At 41.4% G+C, this 19464-nt stretch overlaps 1 protein-coding gene across 7 annotated transcripts in view; it reads left to right on the top strand.

The window, feature by feature from the left end:
- Positions 1-19464, top strand: part of LOC128322773 (dynein axonemal heavy chain 5-like) — a 240360-nt gene that overhangs the window by 128879 nt on the left and 92017 nt on the right. For all 7 annotated transcript variants that reach the window (XM_053244679.1, XM_053244680.1, XM_053244682.1 and 4 more), the window contains 8 exons: positions 2918-3064; positions 3840-4081; positions 7871-8047; positions 8970-9174; positions 9756-9898; positions 11462-11596; positions 16105-16227; positions 18675-18888. In XM_053244679.1, coding sequence (XP_053100654.1) covers positions 2918-3064; positions 3840-4081; positions 7871-8047; positions 8970-9174; positions 9756-9898; positions 11462-11596; positions 16105-16227; positions 18675-18888 — 1386 coding nt within the window. The remainder of the gene's footprint in view (positions 1-2917; positions 3065-3839; positions 4082-7870; positions 8048-8969; positions 9175-9755; positions 9899-11461; positions 11597-16104; positions 16228-18674; positions 18889-19464) is intronic.

Below are 19464 nucleotides of genomic sequence, written 5' to 3'. Positions count from 1 at the left end.
ATCGTAGTGAGGGAAATAAGTATTCGATCCCCTATCAACCAGCAAGATTTCAGGCTCCCAGGTGTCTTTTCACTATATTCAGGTAACGAGCTGAGATGAGGAACACCCTCTGTAAGTGAGTGCTCCTAATCCCAGCTTGTTACAGTACCTGTATAAAAGACACCTGTCCATAGAAGCAAGCAATCACTCAGCTTCCAAACTCACCACCATGCCCAAGACCAAAGAGCTGTTGAAGGATGTCAGGGACAAGGTTGTAGACCTGCACAAGGCTGGACTGGGCTACAAGACTATCGCCAAGCAGCTTGGTGAGAAGGTGACTACAGTTGGCACGATGACTCTCAAATGGAAGAAACACAAAATAACTGTCAATCTCCCTCGGTCTGGGGCTCCATGCAAGATCTCACCTCGTGGAGTTGCAATGATAATGAGAACGGTGACAAAGCAGCCCAGAACTACACGGGGGGAACTTGTCAATGATCTCAGGGCAGCTGGAACCATAGTCACACAAAAAACAATTGGTAACACACTACGCCGTGAAGGACTGAAATCTTGCAGAGCCCGCAAGGTCCCCCTGCTCAAGGCAGCACATGTACAGGCCCGTCTGCAGTTTGCCAATGCACATCTGAATGATCCAGAGGAGAACTGGGCGAAAGTGTTGTGGTCAGATGAGACCAAAATCGAGCTCTTTGGCATCAACTCAACTCGCCGTGTGTGGAGGAGGAGGAATGCTGCCTATGAGCCCAAGAACACCATCCCCACCGTCAAACATGGAGGTGGACACATTATGCTTTGGGGGTGTTTTTCTGCTAAGGGGACAGGACACCTTCACCGCATCGAAGGGATGATGGACGGGACCATGTACCGTCAGATCTTGGGTGAGCACCTCCTTCCCTCAGCCAGGGCATTGAGAATGGGTCGTGGATGGGTATTCCAGCATGACAATGACCCAAAACACACAGCCAAGGCAACAAAGGAGTGGCTCAAGAAGAAGCACATGAAGGTCCTGGAGTGGACCAGCCAGTCTCCAGACCTTAATCCCATAGAAAATCTGTGGAGGGAGCTGAAGGTTCGGGTTGCCAAACATCAGCCTCGAAACCTTTCTGACTTGGAGAGGATCTGCAAAGAGGAGTGGGACAACATCCCTCCTGGGTTGTGTACAAACCTGTTGGCCAACTACAAGAAACGTCTGACCTCTGTGATTGCCATCAAGGGTTTTGCCACCAAGTACTAAGACATCTTTTGTGAAGGGATCAAATACTTATTTCCCTCACTACAATGCAAACCCATCGCTGACTTTTGGGCACTGGGCTTTTGAGGGTTTGTTTGTTGTTATTCTGTCTTTCACAGCTACAATAAACCTACCATTCCAATTATAGCCTGGTCATTTCTGTGTCAGAGGCAAACGGACAAAATCAGCAGGGGATCAAATACTTATTTCCCTCACTGTAGATAGACAAAGAAAGCACCTCTGTCTAATGCTATGGGTGAGGAAATCCTTTTACTGGTGGATGTCCTGACACCACCTGGAGGTGGGCCTTCCTTTTACTTCGGAGAGGCCTCTAATTGTTCTCAAGACGGATGCCTTGGAATTTGGTTGGGGAGCTCATGTTTTAGACTATCGAATCAATAGGCACTAGTCGCCCTGGGAAGCTGGGCATCACATTAACTGTTTAAAGCTCCTCGCAGTCTTCAGAGCCTTAGGGGCTTCCTGCCCTTTCTTCGGGGCTATCGTGTTCAAGTCCACACAGACAATATGACTGTCAAGGCCTGCCTGAACAGAGAAGGAGGGACAGGCTCCTCCAGATCTTACATTGGCCAACTGCACGCAACGTGGAACTTTCAGCCATTCACATACAGGGCCACTCCAAGGTTCTAGTGTTCGCTTTGAGTCGATCCCCTATGATGTTTGACAATTTCCTATGATGTCTGATCTTTCTACGTGAAGCTTTCTACGTGACGAACTTATGAACGAAAATGGAGGTGTTTCTCAGAATTCGCCAAAACCAAGAACATTGATCCTTGCAGGACAACTATTTCTTTCCTGCTTGACTACCTCCTCCACTTGAAATCCTCTGGACTCCCCATGTCTTTGCTTTGAGTACATTTGGCAGCAATATCAGCAAAAGTTACACTACCGGGTAGAGAATCCCCCTTTACAAATCCAATAAGTAAAAGATTCCTCAAAGGCTTACTCAGTCTGTACCCAGACGTGCCACTTCTTCCCCCACCCCCATGGACCCTCCCTTTGGTACTCACTCAATTAGTAGGCAAACCATTTGAACCATTGGCTACATGTGACCTCTGTCTACTCACCTGGAAAACTGCATTGTCTGTCTTGGCATCATCAATGTACCTCTTCTCCCCACTGCTCAAATCCCTAAAGCAGGTTTTAAAAAAATGTTTATCAGTATCTCTATGTTGAAAAGTGAAGGTTTAATATCAATGTATAGAGGTATGCTAAATATTTTCAAAATGGTGGAGAGCTCCCTTAAGCATGAGGTGAAGGGCAAGCCTGACTGCTAAACTGTTGTTGCTGACTACTAAACTTACTATGATGATTGCGTGTAAAGCAACTTGTCAGTAAAGTTGCTTTACTGTAAAGCACTGATCAAACTTTAGGCAAAGGACCTGATACTGTAAAGCACTGATCAAACTTTAGGCAAAGGACCTGATAGTGACCACTGTTATATCTCAAAAACGAAAACATTGTATACACATTTCGCTAACTTCAGCCTTTCTCATGTTTAATTTATCATGGATTTTATTCTATTTGTATATTTATAAGTTTAATATTTCCATTCTATTGAACTTAATGGGACTGTCAAATTCTGTTGTTGAAGATGGAAGCGTTAGTGCAATGTCATGCTGTGGCGTTTGAAATAATTGTAATTGATATTTTAAATTTTGACTTCTGCAGACTGTGGGCAGCCCCACCGTGAAATGAGAATGAATCCCAAGGCCATCACCGCACCTCAGATGTTTGGACGCCTTGACGTCGCAACCAATGATTGGACAGATGGGATTTTCTCTACTCTTTGGAGGAAAACATTGAGAGCTAAGAAAGGTACTTATAATGGAAGCCGATTAATGTTTCTCAACAACACACACTCACCTTTGTCCCACACTGTCTGAATTTCTTAGACATGCTTAGTGATGAGGCGAATTCCTTATTAAAAGAGTTCAAAATACAAACTTCCCCACTTTGAGAAGCCTCATTCTATTTCAAGTTGGGACTAGATCCCTTCAAATCTGGGCCTGACTCAAAATGGACTTGATCCCTCTTCTAGCTTCATCTTCCTGCTAATACATTCCCCACGCAAAAAAGAAAGAAAGAAAAATAAAAAGCTTGATCTTTTGAGAAAGGGGAAAGAATAATCCGTGGCAAAGAGGGCTCCCTTGAGTCAGTAGAGGCATTGACATATTTTCCTTAACTGGAAATCACATCATTTCCTGCCTGGGTTTTAGCCTGGATTATACTTTTCTCTGCTTGCTGAATCCATTTGGGAAGCAAAAGAAAAGCTGCATCTCATTTCCAGTTAAGGAGATGCTTTTTTGACCTTTCCTACCTCTAGAGAGGGCTACCTATCACTGGTGGCCCCGCCCTCCTGTCAAAGTAAGGTTTTTTTGTTTGGGATGAGAAAACTGGCAGGTGGCATTTAGCTTTTTAAAGAATACTTTTTAAAAGTACATTTTTTTTCAAGTGTTCTCCACTAGTTATGCAGAACTTTTTAAAAAAAAAGGATATCAGGACAAAAATAGGAGAACGTGTTTGAACTCATTTGATGTGTTTTAAAATAATATGTTTACATAGAATGTTTTTTTCACCCTTTGGGCTATAGGAGAACACATCTGGATAGTTCTTGATGGTCCTGTTGATGCAATTTGGATTGAGAACCTGAATTCAGTGCTGGATGATAACAAAACATTAACACTAGCTAATGGTGATCGAATCCCTATGGCACCAAACTGTAAAATTGTTTTTGAGCCTCATAATATTGACAACGCCTCTCCAGCTACTGTATCAAGAAATGGCATGGTGTTTATGAGTTCCTCGGTTCTCAATTGGAGCCCTGTTCTTGAGGTATAAATGTTTGCTTGAGTTCAAATCTCAATCAGTAACCTGTGGACCATTAAAATATTGATGCATCTATATAACTAATACATACTCTGAACATACATTTAGTTGGCCGATATGTATGAGAAATTTTTTATCCTATGGTCTTAAGTGGTCTTATCAGCCTGCTGAACTGTTCAGCTTCCATCTTAATGTTTAACACAATGAAGTTTTGAATCACACAAGACGCCTTACCACCACTGTTTCCTGATTTCTCATTGGTAGAGATATGAACACCATAATGCATATTCTAGTAACATACAAGTTGGATTACTGTCATGTGTTGTGTGTGGGACTGCCCTTGAAGGCACTTTGGAAACTTGATCTGGTGAAGAATGGACTTATACAGCATTTGACAAGGATGTTTAAATATCATAATTTACACATATACATCACTTATTCAAATGATGTATTGCATGTATTCCTGCTCCTTTCCACCACTGGCTTCTGATTAGCTTTCCAAGCCCGTTTCAGGGTGCTGGCAATGACCTTTGATGACTTCGGTGGAGTCATCACTGAAGTGATGACTCCAGTGAGGCAGTTTGCTAGGTGAAACCATTGTCTGCCCCTTTGTGGGGATAGAAGGGGGATGGGAATAACCATGATTACCTTTGGGCAGAAGGAGGCAGCAGTAGAGGAGGTAGGTGGTGCTATGCCATGTAACCATGGCATTGCTGACTGGACCATTGCCCTGTCAGCCTGCTGAAATCATCAGGGGTGATAGTCTATTTAACAACTGTGCACTTGCAGTGTGATGGCAGTGGCCTCCTCTGCTTCCTGGTGCCTAAAGGATAGGAATTATCCCCATTTGAACACTGGAGCAGCTTTTTCACAGAGGTCTAGGTGAAGTCCTTGTTGAGTCTTCATCATCAGGTAATGGCTACACTCACACATGATAAAAGAATAGGAGGATGTCAGAATGTCCAGGAAATATGTCAGGATGGGCACACCCTGTGTGTTTTCTTCTTAATTGTGTGTGTCAGTTCAGGAGGAGAAGAGTACCATCTGAACTGCCCCACTGTAAGTCTTTCTCAGCCACCTGGAATTGGGACAAGGATGGAGATGGTGAAGATGTGAAACTATGAATGTGTTTCTAATCAGAAAACTAATTGCTTAGGACTTATCATCCAAGCCCTTCCTGACAGCTTTTCATGTCCTCTATGTGAACCCAGAATTGAGCTATATCCTAGGAATGGTGTGTAATGCCTAAAGATTGATAGGCGACCCTTTTCTTCCAGGACACTCTTATTGTTCCAGGAAGCCAGTTATATGGTCTACAGAGCCTGGGCTAATCTTGATTAACTGTATGGACAAGCATAGACTGGGAGCATCTTGCAGGCCCGGTTTGCTAAGATCATGTCTCCAGTTCCCACAGTTGGAGAAAAGAAGCAGGCACAACTGTAATTCTTACTATATGGCAAGCATCTGATCTTTGTGGTGATCCATGTTTCCTCACAACCTGGGTTCTGTGCCTGCACAGTGAGCCTCGTGGAAGAATACAAAGCTCCTTGAGGTGCTTTTCAGTTCTGCTGAATTGCACATGTCACATGACTCTTCTTTGGTGGAAGAGTGCCTTTTTTCTCAGTTCCTTCTCGACCACCATACTGCTTGCATTGGGAAGGATTTGTTCTGCTCTCCTCATTTGTTAAATTTTTAGTCTTGGTTTTCAGCTTGACTCGGACTGTTTACTTGACTACAGATTTTCCTCAGGATTTGTCTCTCCAGTGATATTTGGCTTTGGCAGCTATGGTTTGTTTTATGGTTTCTCTCTTTCATCTTTCCCCTTTTCGGTAGCTTGAATGGACAGTAAAAAATCTTAAGAAGTGTACCTCCTGTGGGTGTACTCTACCTTGGTTGGATAAATACAAGTGTTTAATTTGGGTGAAGGATACAATGTAAAAGCCTATAAAATTTGTTTGACCTTTTCAAGGCCAAGGAAAAGCTGTGAACTTTGCTTGAGGGCGGCCCTCTACAAGACTGTATTTCAACTACCACTCCTGTACTGAACTATCCAGGCCTCTGGACATTGCTGGCTTTGATGTTGACTGACAGCCGCTTGTTGGGACCGAGAGCGACTTTGGGATCTGCTGACCATTGCCCTTTGGAACCAAAGGTGACTTTGGCAACAGCCACCACATTTACTTCTCAAGCCCCTTCTCACAGAGATCATGGGGACTCAACATTCAAGAAGCCTATGGCAGTAGATGTCGAGACTCAAGATCGCCTTCACCTGCTTTGCCTTATTATTTCAATGAATATAGACTATGGAACTTAAGGGTGCCCTGGATTCTACTCCTGTAAAAGCTCAGGAGTCTGTTTCTTCACCTGTTCCTGCAGCTCCTTTTAAGTGCCCCCAAATGCCTTCAGCTCCACTGGGTAAGGGAAAATAAATATCTCCTGTTCCTACCCACCTGACAGATCCTGATGTGCACATAGTTCACCTGACTTCAGAAAAGTCACCACAAGAGGATCTTTCCAATGGACAATACAACTCAGCCTCTTATCTGAAGGAGACTCTGTTCATACTGAAAACCCTTTGTATCCTTCTCCAAATGAGACTGTAACCAATCTATTGTTGAGCTCACCTACAGAAGAAACAAGGTCCTACCATCTTCAGGGGACAGAAAGACGTTGAACCTAGAATTGAAGGCACCAACCCCTGAAGTGAAATGATTTTATGTCCAGTACGTCAGCTGCTCAGCCTGCAGCTTTACTTATGCTCCCAGTCCTTGCTAGTTTGGCTAAAGTCTTCTGGGGTGCCCCGTCTGCCCTACTACCACACCCAAGAGGCTTGGAAGTTTATATTGGATCCAGGAAGACTCTTGCGCTTTCCTGTTTAAGCGCGCGCACACACCCAACTCCCTGGTGGTGAATTGTGTGATTTAGTAGCAAGTCAGGAAGGGCACATTCTGCCCCAGTAGATAAAGAGGGCAGGAAACTGGATGCTATAGTCTGGAGATTTTACTTCTCATCTTGCTTATGAACCTATCTTGTGCTACAACCAAGAAGGAGTAAACCCCCCTTGAAGATCAGAGCACATTTTACTGCAGCCATGGCCACGTTGGCAGCTCACATGTCTTCAGACCTGCCATTTGTTAAGCACTATGCTGTGGACATCCATTTGGCAGCAGAGGCCAACTTTGATCAGGCAATTCTCAAAAAAGCCCTCTAACAGTATCCTGGCTTCCACCTCCATCCTGGTGAGCTTGTTAACCACCCAGGTCTGGTGGGAACACGGATCATCACAAAGATGGACAGGTTGCTTACCTGTAAAAGGTGATCTTTCTGGTGATCCGTGTTCACTCTCAACACCTGCCTGGCCTTCCCCGCTGCTAGGATCCCTCCACAGATATAGTGTCTTACTTGACTCCTTCTAGGGACATTCTTCTTCCCTCACTGGACAGGAACAGAGGAGAAAGGCACTCTTCTGCCAAAAATAACAGCTGCATCACGCAAGCAATTTGGTGGAGCTGAAGAGCACCTTAAGGAGCTTTGAATTATTCTGTGTGGCTCACTGTGCACTGTGAGTGAACATGGATCACCACAAAGATCACCTGTTACTGATAAGCAACCTATTTTTCCTTGATTTGTACAATCAAAAACAGCACCAACATTATCACAATCGACTTTCCTTTTTGGGAAAATGTGTATCCCATCAAAATCACAACTTGAGTGTTCAGTGCAGTAGAAATGGATATTGTAAATTAATTTCACATTTTGAAAAATCATTTATTGGTTCTATCCCGGTTATAACAGGGCTTTTTGAAGAAGCGTTCTCCACAGGAAGCTGAGATTTTGCGTCAGTTGTATACGGCATCTTTCCCAGATTTGTACTGCTACAGCATCCAGTCTTTGGAGTCAAAGATGAAGATGCTGGAGGCCTTTGTGATAATGCAGAGCATTAATATACTGCAGGGCCTGATCCCTTGTAAGGTAAATGATTTATGCTTTTAAGATGTAGACTTCTCTTCTGGGAGATGTGGGCCGATGTGAATTTATTGGTGTGTTCATGATCCAGCTGATAGGGATCTATGGGTCTGTATCTGTTCCATATATTTGACCATAGGATAGCGTTAGCAGAGCCATTGGACCTATTCCCGTTCTCGCCATCAAAAACAATGCTTGATTGCCAGTAACTGAAGAATGTGTCAAGCACAGTGCTCTTATGACCAATGGTGAAAATAGCTCTTGTGAGAAGTTGATGTTGCAAATAATGATTAGTCTCTAAGAGTAATAGATTTCTCTATTAGCCACAAATCTCTCCCCCTCCATTTTTTTTGCTACAACAAGCGAATGTAGCTCCCCTTTTTTGAAATTCAGTTTGCAAATTCAAAATGATTTATTCACAAAATTCTACAAATGAATCCAAGCATTAACATCTGACACCAGAATGTGAAACCTTCCTGTTTATATTTGCTGAATGAATGAAATGTACCAAATGCTGCTGCAAGTAAACTTTCCGATCTTGTCAAATACTGTATGCCCCATGTCTGGTGCTGTCAAAGGTGCAGCATATTTTATATCTTCTAACATTGACATCTAATGCATGTCATCTCTCAAATAATGACAACTACACGTCAGATACTGTCAAATGTTGAGGTTTACTGAATGCTGGCTACCAAATCTTGTCTACTGTTCACTGCTACATGTCAGATATTGCCAAAGACTGCTGGATAATTTTGAGAAAATTATTTTGGGGGTGGACATGCAATTCATTTGAGATCTTGGCTAATCTGTGTTGATATAAACAATTTTACTATGCCTTACCATGGACTCCTGTAGATGTTTTGCCTTCCAAATGTTTCTAAGCTCTTATCAGCTAAATAACTCAAAGTAATGACATTTTCCCAACCAGGAGCAGGGAGGAGAAATAACAGCAGTGTACTTGGAAAGACTGTACGTCTTCTCCCTGATGTGGAGTGTTGGAGCAGTGATGGAATTAGAAGACCGCTGCAAGATGGAACATTGGCTTCGTCATCATGACACTATAAAACTTGATCTTCCTAATATTACAGAAGCATGTGAAGATACTATGTTTGACTACTATGTTACCAATGATGGTTAGTGAACCACTGATAAGTTGCTAGGTGTAGCTAATTGCCACCTTCAAATGATAAAAATGAGTAAATGGGTTATAAAGTTTGCTGAAAATTACAGCTGATTATCATATATCTCCAGCTGCGTTTTGCTCATTGATGGCTTTCTCTCACATTGAGTTCAAGAATCTTCAGTATTTGAAAAGTCTATGTAGTTTTCCACCTTTTCTCCCCTCTAATCTTTATTCTTTCAGTTCCAAGGCACTTTGTTGAGATGACAAAGTAAGTCATGCCAGTGTTTTTATCATATGCTTTTGCCAAGCTGTGCTGTCATTTTGGTCCCCATGACTTATGAATGTCCTCAACATGTAAGATTAGAATGATGAGACAGCTGCTCCATATTTTAAATCCTCCATGACTGTTATTAAAGGTTTCAGTTACTTCCTTGCTTTAGTTTATTCATATGGGAAGAGGGTTTTTTTTTTTAAAAAATCCATCCGATTGGTTCTCCTTGATTACCTCCTTTTGGTCTAACTCCTAAAATATCTCTAATTTTAAATACAAGACTCATTGAAGGGATGTTCATTGCATTCTCTTCTGGCTAGGCAAATGGATGCACTGGAATACCTGCGTTGAAGAATATGTGTGTCCTGCCAACAGCACTCTGGAGTATGGATCCATCTTGGTACCAAATGTTGACAATGTGAGAACTGACTTCCTTATCCAAACTATGGCAAAGCAATGCAAGGTAATATTCTAACCATTTATGCTGACATATTTACTTCCTTTGTAGAGAGGAGGAACAAAAGAGCCAGGGAATTTCATTTTGTAAACACTGTATGCATTTTATTTTCTTATTCTTATTGTTCATAGTGCCTTATAGCTGTTATCCCTTTTATCCTTTTACTAAGCTTGTGAGTTAGGTTAGGCTTGGGTTGTAAGGTTGTGAGTTAGCTCACAGCAACAAAGTGAGCTTTATAGTCAGCAGAGATTTGAATGATGGCCTTTCAGATCCAAATGTAGCATTGTCCATTGTATTACATCAGCTCTTTCAAAAATAAGTATCCTGGAAAGTTGCTGTTGTGTGTTAGAAGCGAAAGCTGTTTCCTCCTGCCCATATATCAGCTGTCTGGTTACCTTGTGTGACCAAATATCCCAGGTACTTGGTTGTGCAAATGCTATAGTGTGGCTTTTTCAAATATTGATAGAGGCATGCACCAAAAAGATATATGACTGGTATGAGGTTCTGCAGCTCTTGGCAATATTATGATTTCTATTATTACTAATTATTTATACTGTCCCATCAGTGTACATGATGCCATACAGAATTATTTAAGCAAGATGGACAGATCTTTGCTCCCAGGAAGATTACAATCTAAAATGGACAATGGGGAAATGAAGAAGGGAGGGAGAGACTAAGAATTAGGAGGAAAGAATGTGTACCAACACCGTTGCATATGCACACTCTCCTCTTGTTGCTATTTTATTGAATGAGAGTTTGGGCTTAGTTGATTGCTGAATCGTGTTCTCTCAAGCCATTTTGCTTTTCTTTGCTGCTGGCTTTAGACTGTATCTTACTGTATTTTTATTAGAACTCTTTTGATTGTAAACCACCTTGAGCACTGCTATATACCATGCCTCTCTCCCATTTTTTAATTCCATTTGGACTTCTACCATAACCGTTTCTCATCTTCTTTCACCTGGACAAGACAATCCTCTTTCCTTGGTTCCCCTACTTTCCTTGGCCTACTGTTGTCACCCTGCCTAGGACCCATTCCTCTTTTTGCCTAAACCAGGACTGTCAAACTGCAACCTCCAGTTGTTGTCATCATCCTACAACTCCCATTATCCCTGGCTACTAGCCACTGTGATTGGGGATGATGGGAGCTGTAGGCCAACAACAGCTGGAAGGCTTGAGTCTGACAGCCCAGGCCTAGACCATTCTGCCTGCCGCCTCCTCCTCTCAGGAGCAGAGTAACTTCTGAGAGAAGCCAGAGACCCTTTGGACTCTCTTGTCTGTCCTAACATGAGGGTAGCTTAGCAAGTCACTACTAGAGATAACATTATCACAAAATCCTGTAGTACATTAAAATATAGGTGCTGCTGACAGAAATAGCTCTATGTTGATTATGTATGGGCATACCCAAAATAAATAAGTAGTAATGCTGCAAGTGATGGTGTATTTCTCATGAAAGCTCCATGTTGACTTCATCTTTATTTCTTGAAATGAATAATTTTGAAATTTGAGCTTTTGCCAATACCCTTGGCTCTCAGCTCCCCAAACTCATTTGAATTCTCTTCTCATCTTCAGGCAGTGCTGCTAATTGGTGAACAGGGGACTGCTAAAACTGTCATCATCAAAGGGTATATGTCAAAATATAATCCTGAAAGCCACATGGCCAAGAGTCTGAACTTTTCATCGGCAACAACCCCTTTCATGTTTCAGGTAGTATTTAGAATTCTCTTTCTCTGAATTGAAAGTATAGCTAGCCTTTTGGTACATTGAGAACATGCCAGAAAGATACTGTGAAAAACCATTTTGTTAAATTTCAAGAGTACATATTTTCATAATATATTTTCTTTGGTATTTTGGGAAAAAATTCTCTTGCATCGTTTTTACCTTGTTCATACCACTTGAAGATGAAAAATTTCAGCCAATTCCTAATACGTAAGTATTTTTCAGGTATTCTGCATGTTGCCATGTTCTGACAGTTCCTGGGATGTTTCTGTTTTGCTGATAATTTTCTTAGAGCATATGTGAGGCTTAGCAAAATGTCTGCAGCTGCCAAGAAGTCTCATCAAGTTCCCGTTAAAATATTTTGGAAGACTTTTTAACAAAGTGCATTAGATATAAGCCATAAAAACTGGACTGAAGTGTTTCAGACACTCTAAGCTGAACACACATGCTACACTTGCAGCCTCTTACTCTTTGAAGAGTTGGCCTTATCTCCAGCTCAATATGCTTGCACACATGGCTGGTTCACATGTGCATGTTCATCATTTTCTGACTGTAGCATCAATGATTTGCGCATATGATTGAACCACCAGAGATTAATCCTCACAGAATGTCACCCATTAGTGTCCACCCAAAAACAATACTTTTCAACAGAGAAAAAGTCACACATTTGGTTGGTTTGTTAAATGATGAGATCTAGTTAGGTATGTGTAAGCCATCCCTTAGTTTTTTACATATGCATAATATCTAGAAATATGTCTTTCATAAAAATGGGCAGACATGCCTGGAAGGAAGATTTATATTTTTGGAAAGATCTTTGGAATGGAGGTGCAGTGTGCTCTTCTGCATCATCACTGCTGTAAAAGGCCAGGTTACACAGCACAAAGGATGAAGGGCAACTTTTATTGTCACCTCAGCACTGTCCTGAGTGCAGTGCTTTATTTTTGCCCCATAGGAGTGAGAGGCAACTGTTCAGCTATGCGGGATAAATTGTGTTGGCCCCTCCCTCCAGGATGTGTTGGCCCCTCCCTCCAGGGGGGTGGCTTCATGTCAAAGATCCCTGGGGGGGGGTGGAGTATGTCCATGGATCAGAGTCCAGTAGCCAGTTGTGTGTTCAAAGGGTCTTTATTAGATGGGGTAGAGACGGCAGTTAGAGTGCCCACTGGCTGTCTCCCTCCTAAGCAGATGTCCATTGGCTTGTTTCCTCATGGCATCTCATCTCATCCCTTATTGCTTGTCAGGTATCTGGACTACAGTGAGCAGCACTTGTTTCCACTGGGCCCAGGAAGCCTCTGTCCACTTCCACAGCACTGCTTGGCTGTCTCCTGCTAGAGGGTGTAGCTCACTCCCCTCCCCCCACTTTAACTTTCCCCAACTTTCTCCTTCAGCTTCTTAAAGGGGGGATATGGAGGAGATGAGGCCAGGCCCTGACCATTGATCCCAAGTATGACAGTAACTGGGGTATGTTGGAATTTGTTGTGCTCCATATTTCCTGTTAGCCTTACTTGGCCAGAACTTAGCTATGGGACTGAGGTTTGTGTTTAGCTGTTTGCTCACTGCTCAGAAAATGAAGCGCACACTCAAAAGAGAAAAGTTTAGAATTTATTATATATCTCACCAGTCCAGGTAGTCTGCAAATCAAAGCCCAGCAACTCAGAAAAAATAATACTGGTATGGGATGGTCAAACCCTGAACTGGAAACCCGATGTGTATCTGATAACCCAATGTGACGACCTGGTGTAGTGACAGAATATAATGCCAATTACCAACACCATGGTTCAAACTTGTATAGCCTTTTTCTCAAAGGAAGGTCTTAATTTCTCAGGAGAAGGTCTTAATTTGCTTTTTGCTTTGTGAGAGGCTATTACAGATTGGAAACGACCACCTATCTGATGTTCACACTGTCAGTTAAAATGTATTGTGGGTGTTTGATGACTGCTGACAAGTTTGCTAAAATAGATGTAGGTTTTTCCTGACTGCTGACCTGATGAGATAAGGGTTTTTAGCCTACTTTCCAATAGGCGTATGAGATCACCTGGCATTCTGTGTATGTGTCCCTGGCCCCGCCGCCCCATCAACTTCGCAACGCCTGGACCAATATGAATGAAACTGGGTACAGTTGTAGGGACACTTCAGTGGCATAGGTTGTGATGATGCAATCCATCCTGGTCCAAGATGGCAGGCGCGTAAACTTTTGAGGTGCAAGTGGCCTAACTTGTGAACTGCATAACCAATTTGAACCACAGTTGCTGTAGGGACACATAGGGATGCCCTAATGGCATGGTGTATGAAGATGCCATCCACTCGAACTCAAAATGGTGGCCATGTGAACCGCTGAGGCACAAGTGGGCCAATCTGTGTGCTCCCTACCCCATTTGAACCAAACTGGGTACAGTTACAGAGAGTGACACACAGGGACACCTCAATGGCATAGTTGATTATGATGTCATCCACACTGATTCAAGATGGTGGATGCATAAACTTGTGAGGTGCAAGTAGGCTAGCTTGTGAACCGCTTAACTGATTTGAATAAAATTTGCTGCTACTGTAGGGACACATAGGGACACAATGCTGTAGTTTGTGGTGATGTCATCTACCCCAATCCAAGATGGCAGAGGTGCAAGTGGGCTAACCTGTGGACTGTCTAGCTGATTTGAACCAAATTAGGTACAGTTGTAGTGAATGACACACAGGGGACACCTCAGTGATGTCGTTTGTGATGATGTAATCCACCTTGATTCAAGATGGTGGACACATGAACATTTGAGGTGCAAGATATCTAACTTGTGGCCCTTGGTTTGCACCAAATTTAGTCCAGATGTAGAAACAGTGAAAGGAAAGTAGGCTGATTAGTTCTTACTAGGACAACTTTTTTAATGCTTACCAAAGTCAGTTGCTTCACCCATTACCCAAGAAAGCCCCAAATATTTTTTTCCAATCATTTTTTTTACTTAATACTAATGAGTAAAGAATTTAGGCTTCAGGTTAAAGGTTATGTTCCGCATTTTCCTTAGTGACTTTTGATTGTTCAGCAAAGCAGTGGAAAGTCCCAACTGCATTCTTGTGGCATATGCCATTTGAAAGACCCTTGATTAGCACATTATTTGCTTGGTAACACTGATTCTTCACTCTCCCTTTCTCCCATAGTGTCTAGAAACATCCTAATGGCAGTTAGTTTTATTTCCTCTTTTCTCAGGCTACTCTCCTTGCTATATTTGAAGTTGCTGATTGGACACAACTGTTGAGACAGTTGAACTTTGAACTGTTCAAAGAACTTTGAACAGGGTATCTTGAAACAGATTTTTGATTAGAATTATAAAAGCCCATTTCAGTGTTCTCTCTAATTGTTTCCCCCCATCTGTGTGTGGAATGAGTTTTGTTCTGGGCAGGAGTATCAAGGCAGAGTGTGTGCACATGCATTCAGAATGGGGCCTTCCTGATTCAACCTGAGCAGGATCAAAAATTAACTGAGCAGACATCAAAAAACTTGTGGACACAGGCACATGCACATGCCTTAGAGGGAACACTGGCCCCTTTCTCCTTCAGGTACCATAGCCCAGGTGGGAGTGGCATCTTCCCTAGCCTCCCATTCATTGGGTGCTAAGTTGGTTATTCAGAGATGCCAGCTCAGAACGGCCCCTCTCAGTTTCTCATTCCCACCAGGGCCCTCTGACTCTCACTCAGGGAGTCACATAATGTGTGGAAGCATCACTGAGATAGGGGGCTAAACCTGCTCTTTACCTCTGATGATCCCAGTGTGGGATCAGCCCCCCTCCCCCCCACTGCCCTGCATATCAGTGTTGGGAACTGATTGATGCTTTTAATTATAAAAAAGCATGTGAGTGTCTGTTCTGGACAGACAGCCAGACAGCCAGACAAACATTTGCATGAGTGCCAATTGCTTCATATACATTATCTGGGCAGTGAAACAGTCCAGGAAGGTGTTACGTCAAGGACATAATGTTATGTTGTAAACCACTGTGAGTTAATTGGTGGTATAGAAATTTAAAAAAAATGAGCTAGGAAACTATGCATATAAATACTTTAAATATAAATAACAGGAGATATTGAAAGGGAGGTATTAAATGCACCATGAATTTTTAAATGAGAAGTTTCGCTGTAAACTCGGATGCAGCACCCCTCACTGGAGTGGCCCAAAGATTGCCTTGATATGATTGTTTTTTAAGCTAGGCAGATCTGACCCTCTTAACTGCTTGGGTAAGACAAGCCTCAGAGCCTTATGTATGGCATTCCTCAGAGGAAGAACAGGATAAGTATTAAAAAAAACCCTCTTTGTGCATATTATCTGCATTTGCCTTAACATTTTTTAATATTAATTGTCCCAAGTAGACTGTATGTAAAGCACATAACTGTCATTTCTAAGACCTCAAGTAGTTTAGATATCAATTCTGAAGATATCTATCCATCTCAAGTAGTTTAGATATCAATTCTGAAGAGTGTAATGTTTTTGGCAAATTATGCATATTTTTTTCTTACAGCGCACAATAGAAAGTTACGTGGATAAGCGCATGGGCACAACATATGGCCCACCTGCAGGAAAGAAAATGACAGTATTTATTGATGATGTGAATATGCCTATAATCAATGAATGGGGAGACCAGGTCAGTTAAATCAATAGGATCTAATTTATTATCATAGGTTGTATTATACAACACTCCTGGTTTGAATTAGTGACTAATGTGAAGAATGTCATTTTACTCAGGTATTTGTTTGCAATGGAAGATGCTCTAAAATTATTCCAGAACATTTCCTTTTAAGTTATCAGAGAATGCTTTCTGATATTAATGTGACACATATCCTAATATATTTTAATCTAATACTTAGATTACTAGAGATTATTACCAAGTTTTGCAGGGTACCCATTTTTATTAAGCAGATAAAGGATGTAAAGTAACAAGATTATTATTATGTTTATTATGAAAGAGCTAAGTCCAGAAAATAGTTCCCAAAGTCAATGGGGAAAATGCAAGTGAATCATTTTTGTGGGGAAATTGAGTGGGAAACAGTGACTGATATCCTGATTAATGCAGCATGGGTATGCCAGGAAGAATCATCCATGCTTCAGAGAGCTTTCCTATCTATGTAGCATCAGACTTGTAGTGGAGTTGGTGGGGGGGTGGGTCTTCACCAATCTCCTCTGCTTCTGAAAGTGCATTGTTCCACCTGAAAAGGTTCCAGAAGACCCTTGGAAATGTATCTTCCAGTAAAACAGGGCAATTCCAAAAGTAGAGGAGATTGGTAAAATCCACTACCCCCTCCCCACTGCACACCTAATGCCATGCAGCAAGGAAAGATCTCTGCAATGTGGGTGCATTTTCCTGGCACACACATGTTCCATTAGTTGGGATATCAGCCAGTATTTGTAGCAGGCACAGCAAGATATGTTCATACCATGTTGTATGAAAATAAGATCTTATATTCCTGAAAGACCTAATATGCTGAAGAAAATATGCTGGAAATATTCTTCCATCAGTGGACATTCTACATGTGTTGGGAAAACAAATGTGAAGTTTACAGAATGATAAATTGTGATGACAAATTGAATGTGCCCCCAAAGTCCTTCCTTTTAATTTATTTCTAAAGGATGGTGTTTCATCAATGCATTAATCCCTGATATCTGATTTAGTGATGCTGTGAAAAAATATAGTGGTAAAAAAAACTGGCATAGTTGAATTTACTTTCAATTAAATAGATAATAAATAAGGTTTGTAAAATAGCAAAACTGATGAAATTAAATGAAAGAAAAGAGTTGAATGATAGAAGACAAAGCAAAAAAGTTGGTTATAGATTTTCTTTTGGTTTTTGATTCTTAGATTTATTTACAGGTGGACCTCACTATATGCGGTACTGCTATTTGTGGCTCCACATATCCACAAGTGCCTAATTGACACCCGACCTCATTATCCATGGATACAAAAGGGTTAAAACCCACATATCTGTGGTTTCGGGATGGCCGGAAATAATCTCAGAAATCATTTCTGGAGCCCATTTTGCGGCTCATTTGGTTTTTTAAAAAAAGATTCTCCCCTGTGATTTTTTGTAGAAAAATGGGGTATTTGGGATGGGAGGCATTGGACAGCAGAAGACCCACAGGGTAAAATAGAGCACTTTTGGAGGCTTTTTTCACATTCCCTCCTGTTTTTTGGCCCATTTTCCAGTCTCCAGGAACCTAACCCCCCAATACTAGTGACTTTAATGCCCTATTATCCGCAGTTGTAGCAGAAAACAGAGCTCCCATGGATAATATATTGCCATTCATTAAAATAATTCACCTGTATTGCCTTTCATTAAAATAATCTTAATTAAAATATCAATCAACTCTTAAAAATAATCTCAATTAAAATAATCTCAGTTGTCAAGATTAGTAATCATATATTGCCTCTTGAACCCACCCCCCATGGTATTGTTATTAACATCCATCTGTTTTTAAGTAATATAATGATTGCTTATTCTTTATTTTTATACAAAACAAGTTCCAGTAAGGAAAAATTACATAGATTTATTCTTTTTGTGATATACATAATATGCTTGTATAAATATTTGCTTAGCTTGTATGTGTTAATTACAAGTCTTAATAAAAAAGAACACTGTAAAAGTAAACAACCTGAGGGCTGGTTCTCACATAAAAGTGATGCATGATGCATTGATGCATTGATGATCATGATGCATTGATGCATTGCTACTTGATGTTATCTTGTTCTTAACTGCCCTGGGGTCTTTGGGTGAAGGGTGGTATAAAAATAATAAAATAATATTAAATCAATTAAGGATTTGCATGTCTTTATGAACTCCCATAAATTAAACGCAACAGACAGAATTTTCATCCTGCCTCATATAACTTCAGTTCAAGCACAATGCTTTTAATGTGGTCCATTCACACATTCAGCAGCTCCTCATCAAATGTTGAGTACTATACTGTAGCCCCACTTCATCCATTTACTGGGATCTAGTGCTGAAATTCTGTGGTGAAGGAACAGTGTGAGCCTCTCTGTTGCTCATTTGGATAACTTGGTGCTCTCTCTTTTTTAAACTCCAACTTATTTTACAGGTAACCAATGAGATTGTTAGACAGCTGATGGAACAAAATGGGTTCTATAACCTGGAGAAGCCTGGAGAGTTCTCCAACATTGTAGACATCCAGTTCTTGGCTGCCATGATCCATCCTGGTGGTGGACGCAATGACATCCCTCAGAGACTGAAGAGGCAGTTCTCTGTTTTTAACTGCACTCTGCCTTCTAATTCATCCATTGACAAGATTTTTGGTAATGTGGTACAATTGTTAATAATGTTACTCATAAATGTTACTTTGGAGTTGTTTCACTTTGGTTAAGGCTTTGAGGCTGACAACTCTTACTCATATAAACAAGAGCAGTAGATTAGGAGACCCCGGAATATCGTTTCTGTCTGGATTTTTCTTTGCTTTCCTTGTAGGCCACTGCTCTCTGGCCTTAGTACTGGTTTGAACCTCCTGGATGTATTTGCTTCATTCATATTTTTTTGTAGTGAATCCACTCCCTGGTTGTGGCATACTGATGTCTGGGTTTCACAGAGAGAAATGCTGAGATGCATGGAATTTTTAGCCTACTTTCTGAAGGGAAGAAAGTGGCTTATGAGATCACCATGTTTCTGTGTGTGTGTCTCATAATAACTTTTGTATTTATAGGTGTTTATTTACAAGCCAAATTCATAGTAAATGGGAGAGGGTACTGGGGACCCTAAAAGGAGTATATTTTTTGCAAATTTGCCATGTTGTTTCAAGTTGGCAGCCATTCAAAGTATAGACAACACCTCTTTGTAACCCTTATGCTAATATTCAGATACAAAGAAATTCACTGCAA

This window comes from Hemicordylus capensis, chromosome 4 (genome assembly GCF_027244095.1).
Source record: "Hemicordylus capensis ecotype Gifberg chromosome 4, rHemCap1.1.pri, whole genome shotgun sequence".
Lineage (NCBI taxonomy): Eukaryota > Metazoa > Chordata > Lepidosauria > Squamata > Cordylidae > Hemicordylus > Hemicordylus capensis.
Note: the sequence above shows the minus strand (reverse complement) of the source record. Positions and strands in the feature narration are given on the sequence as shown.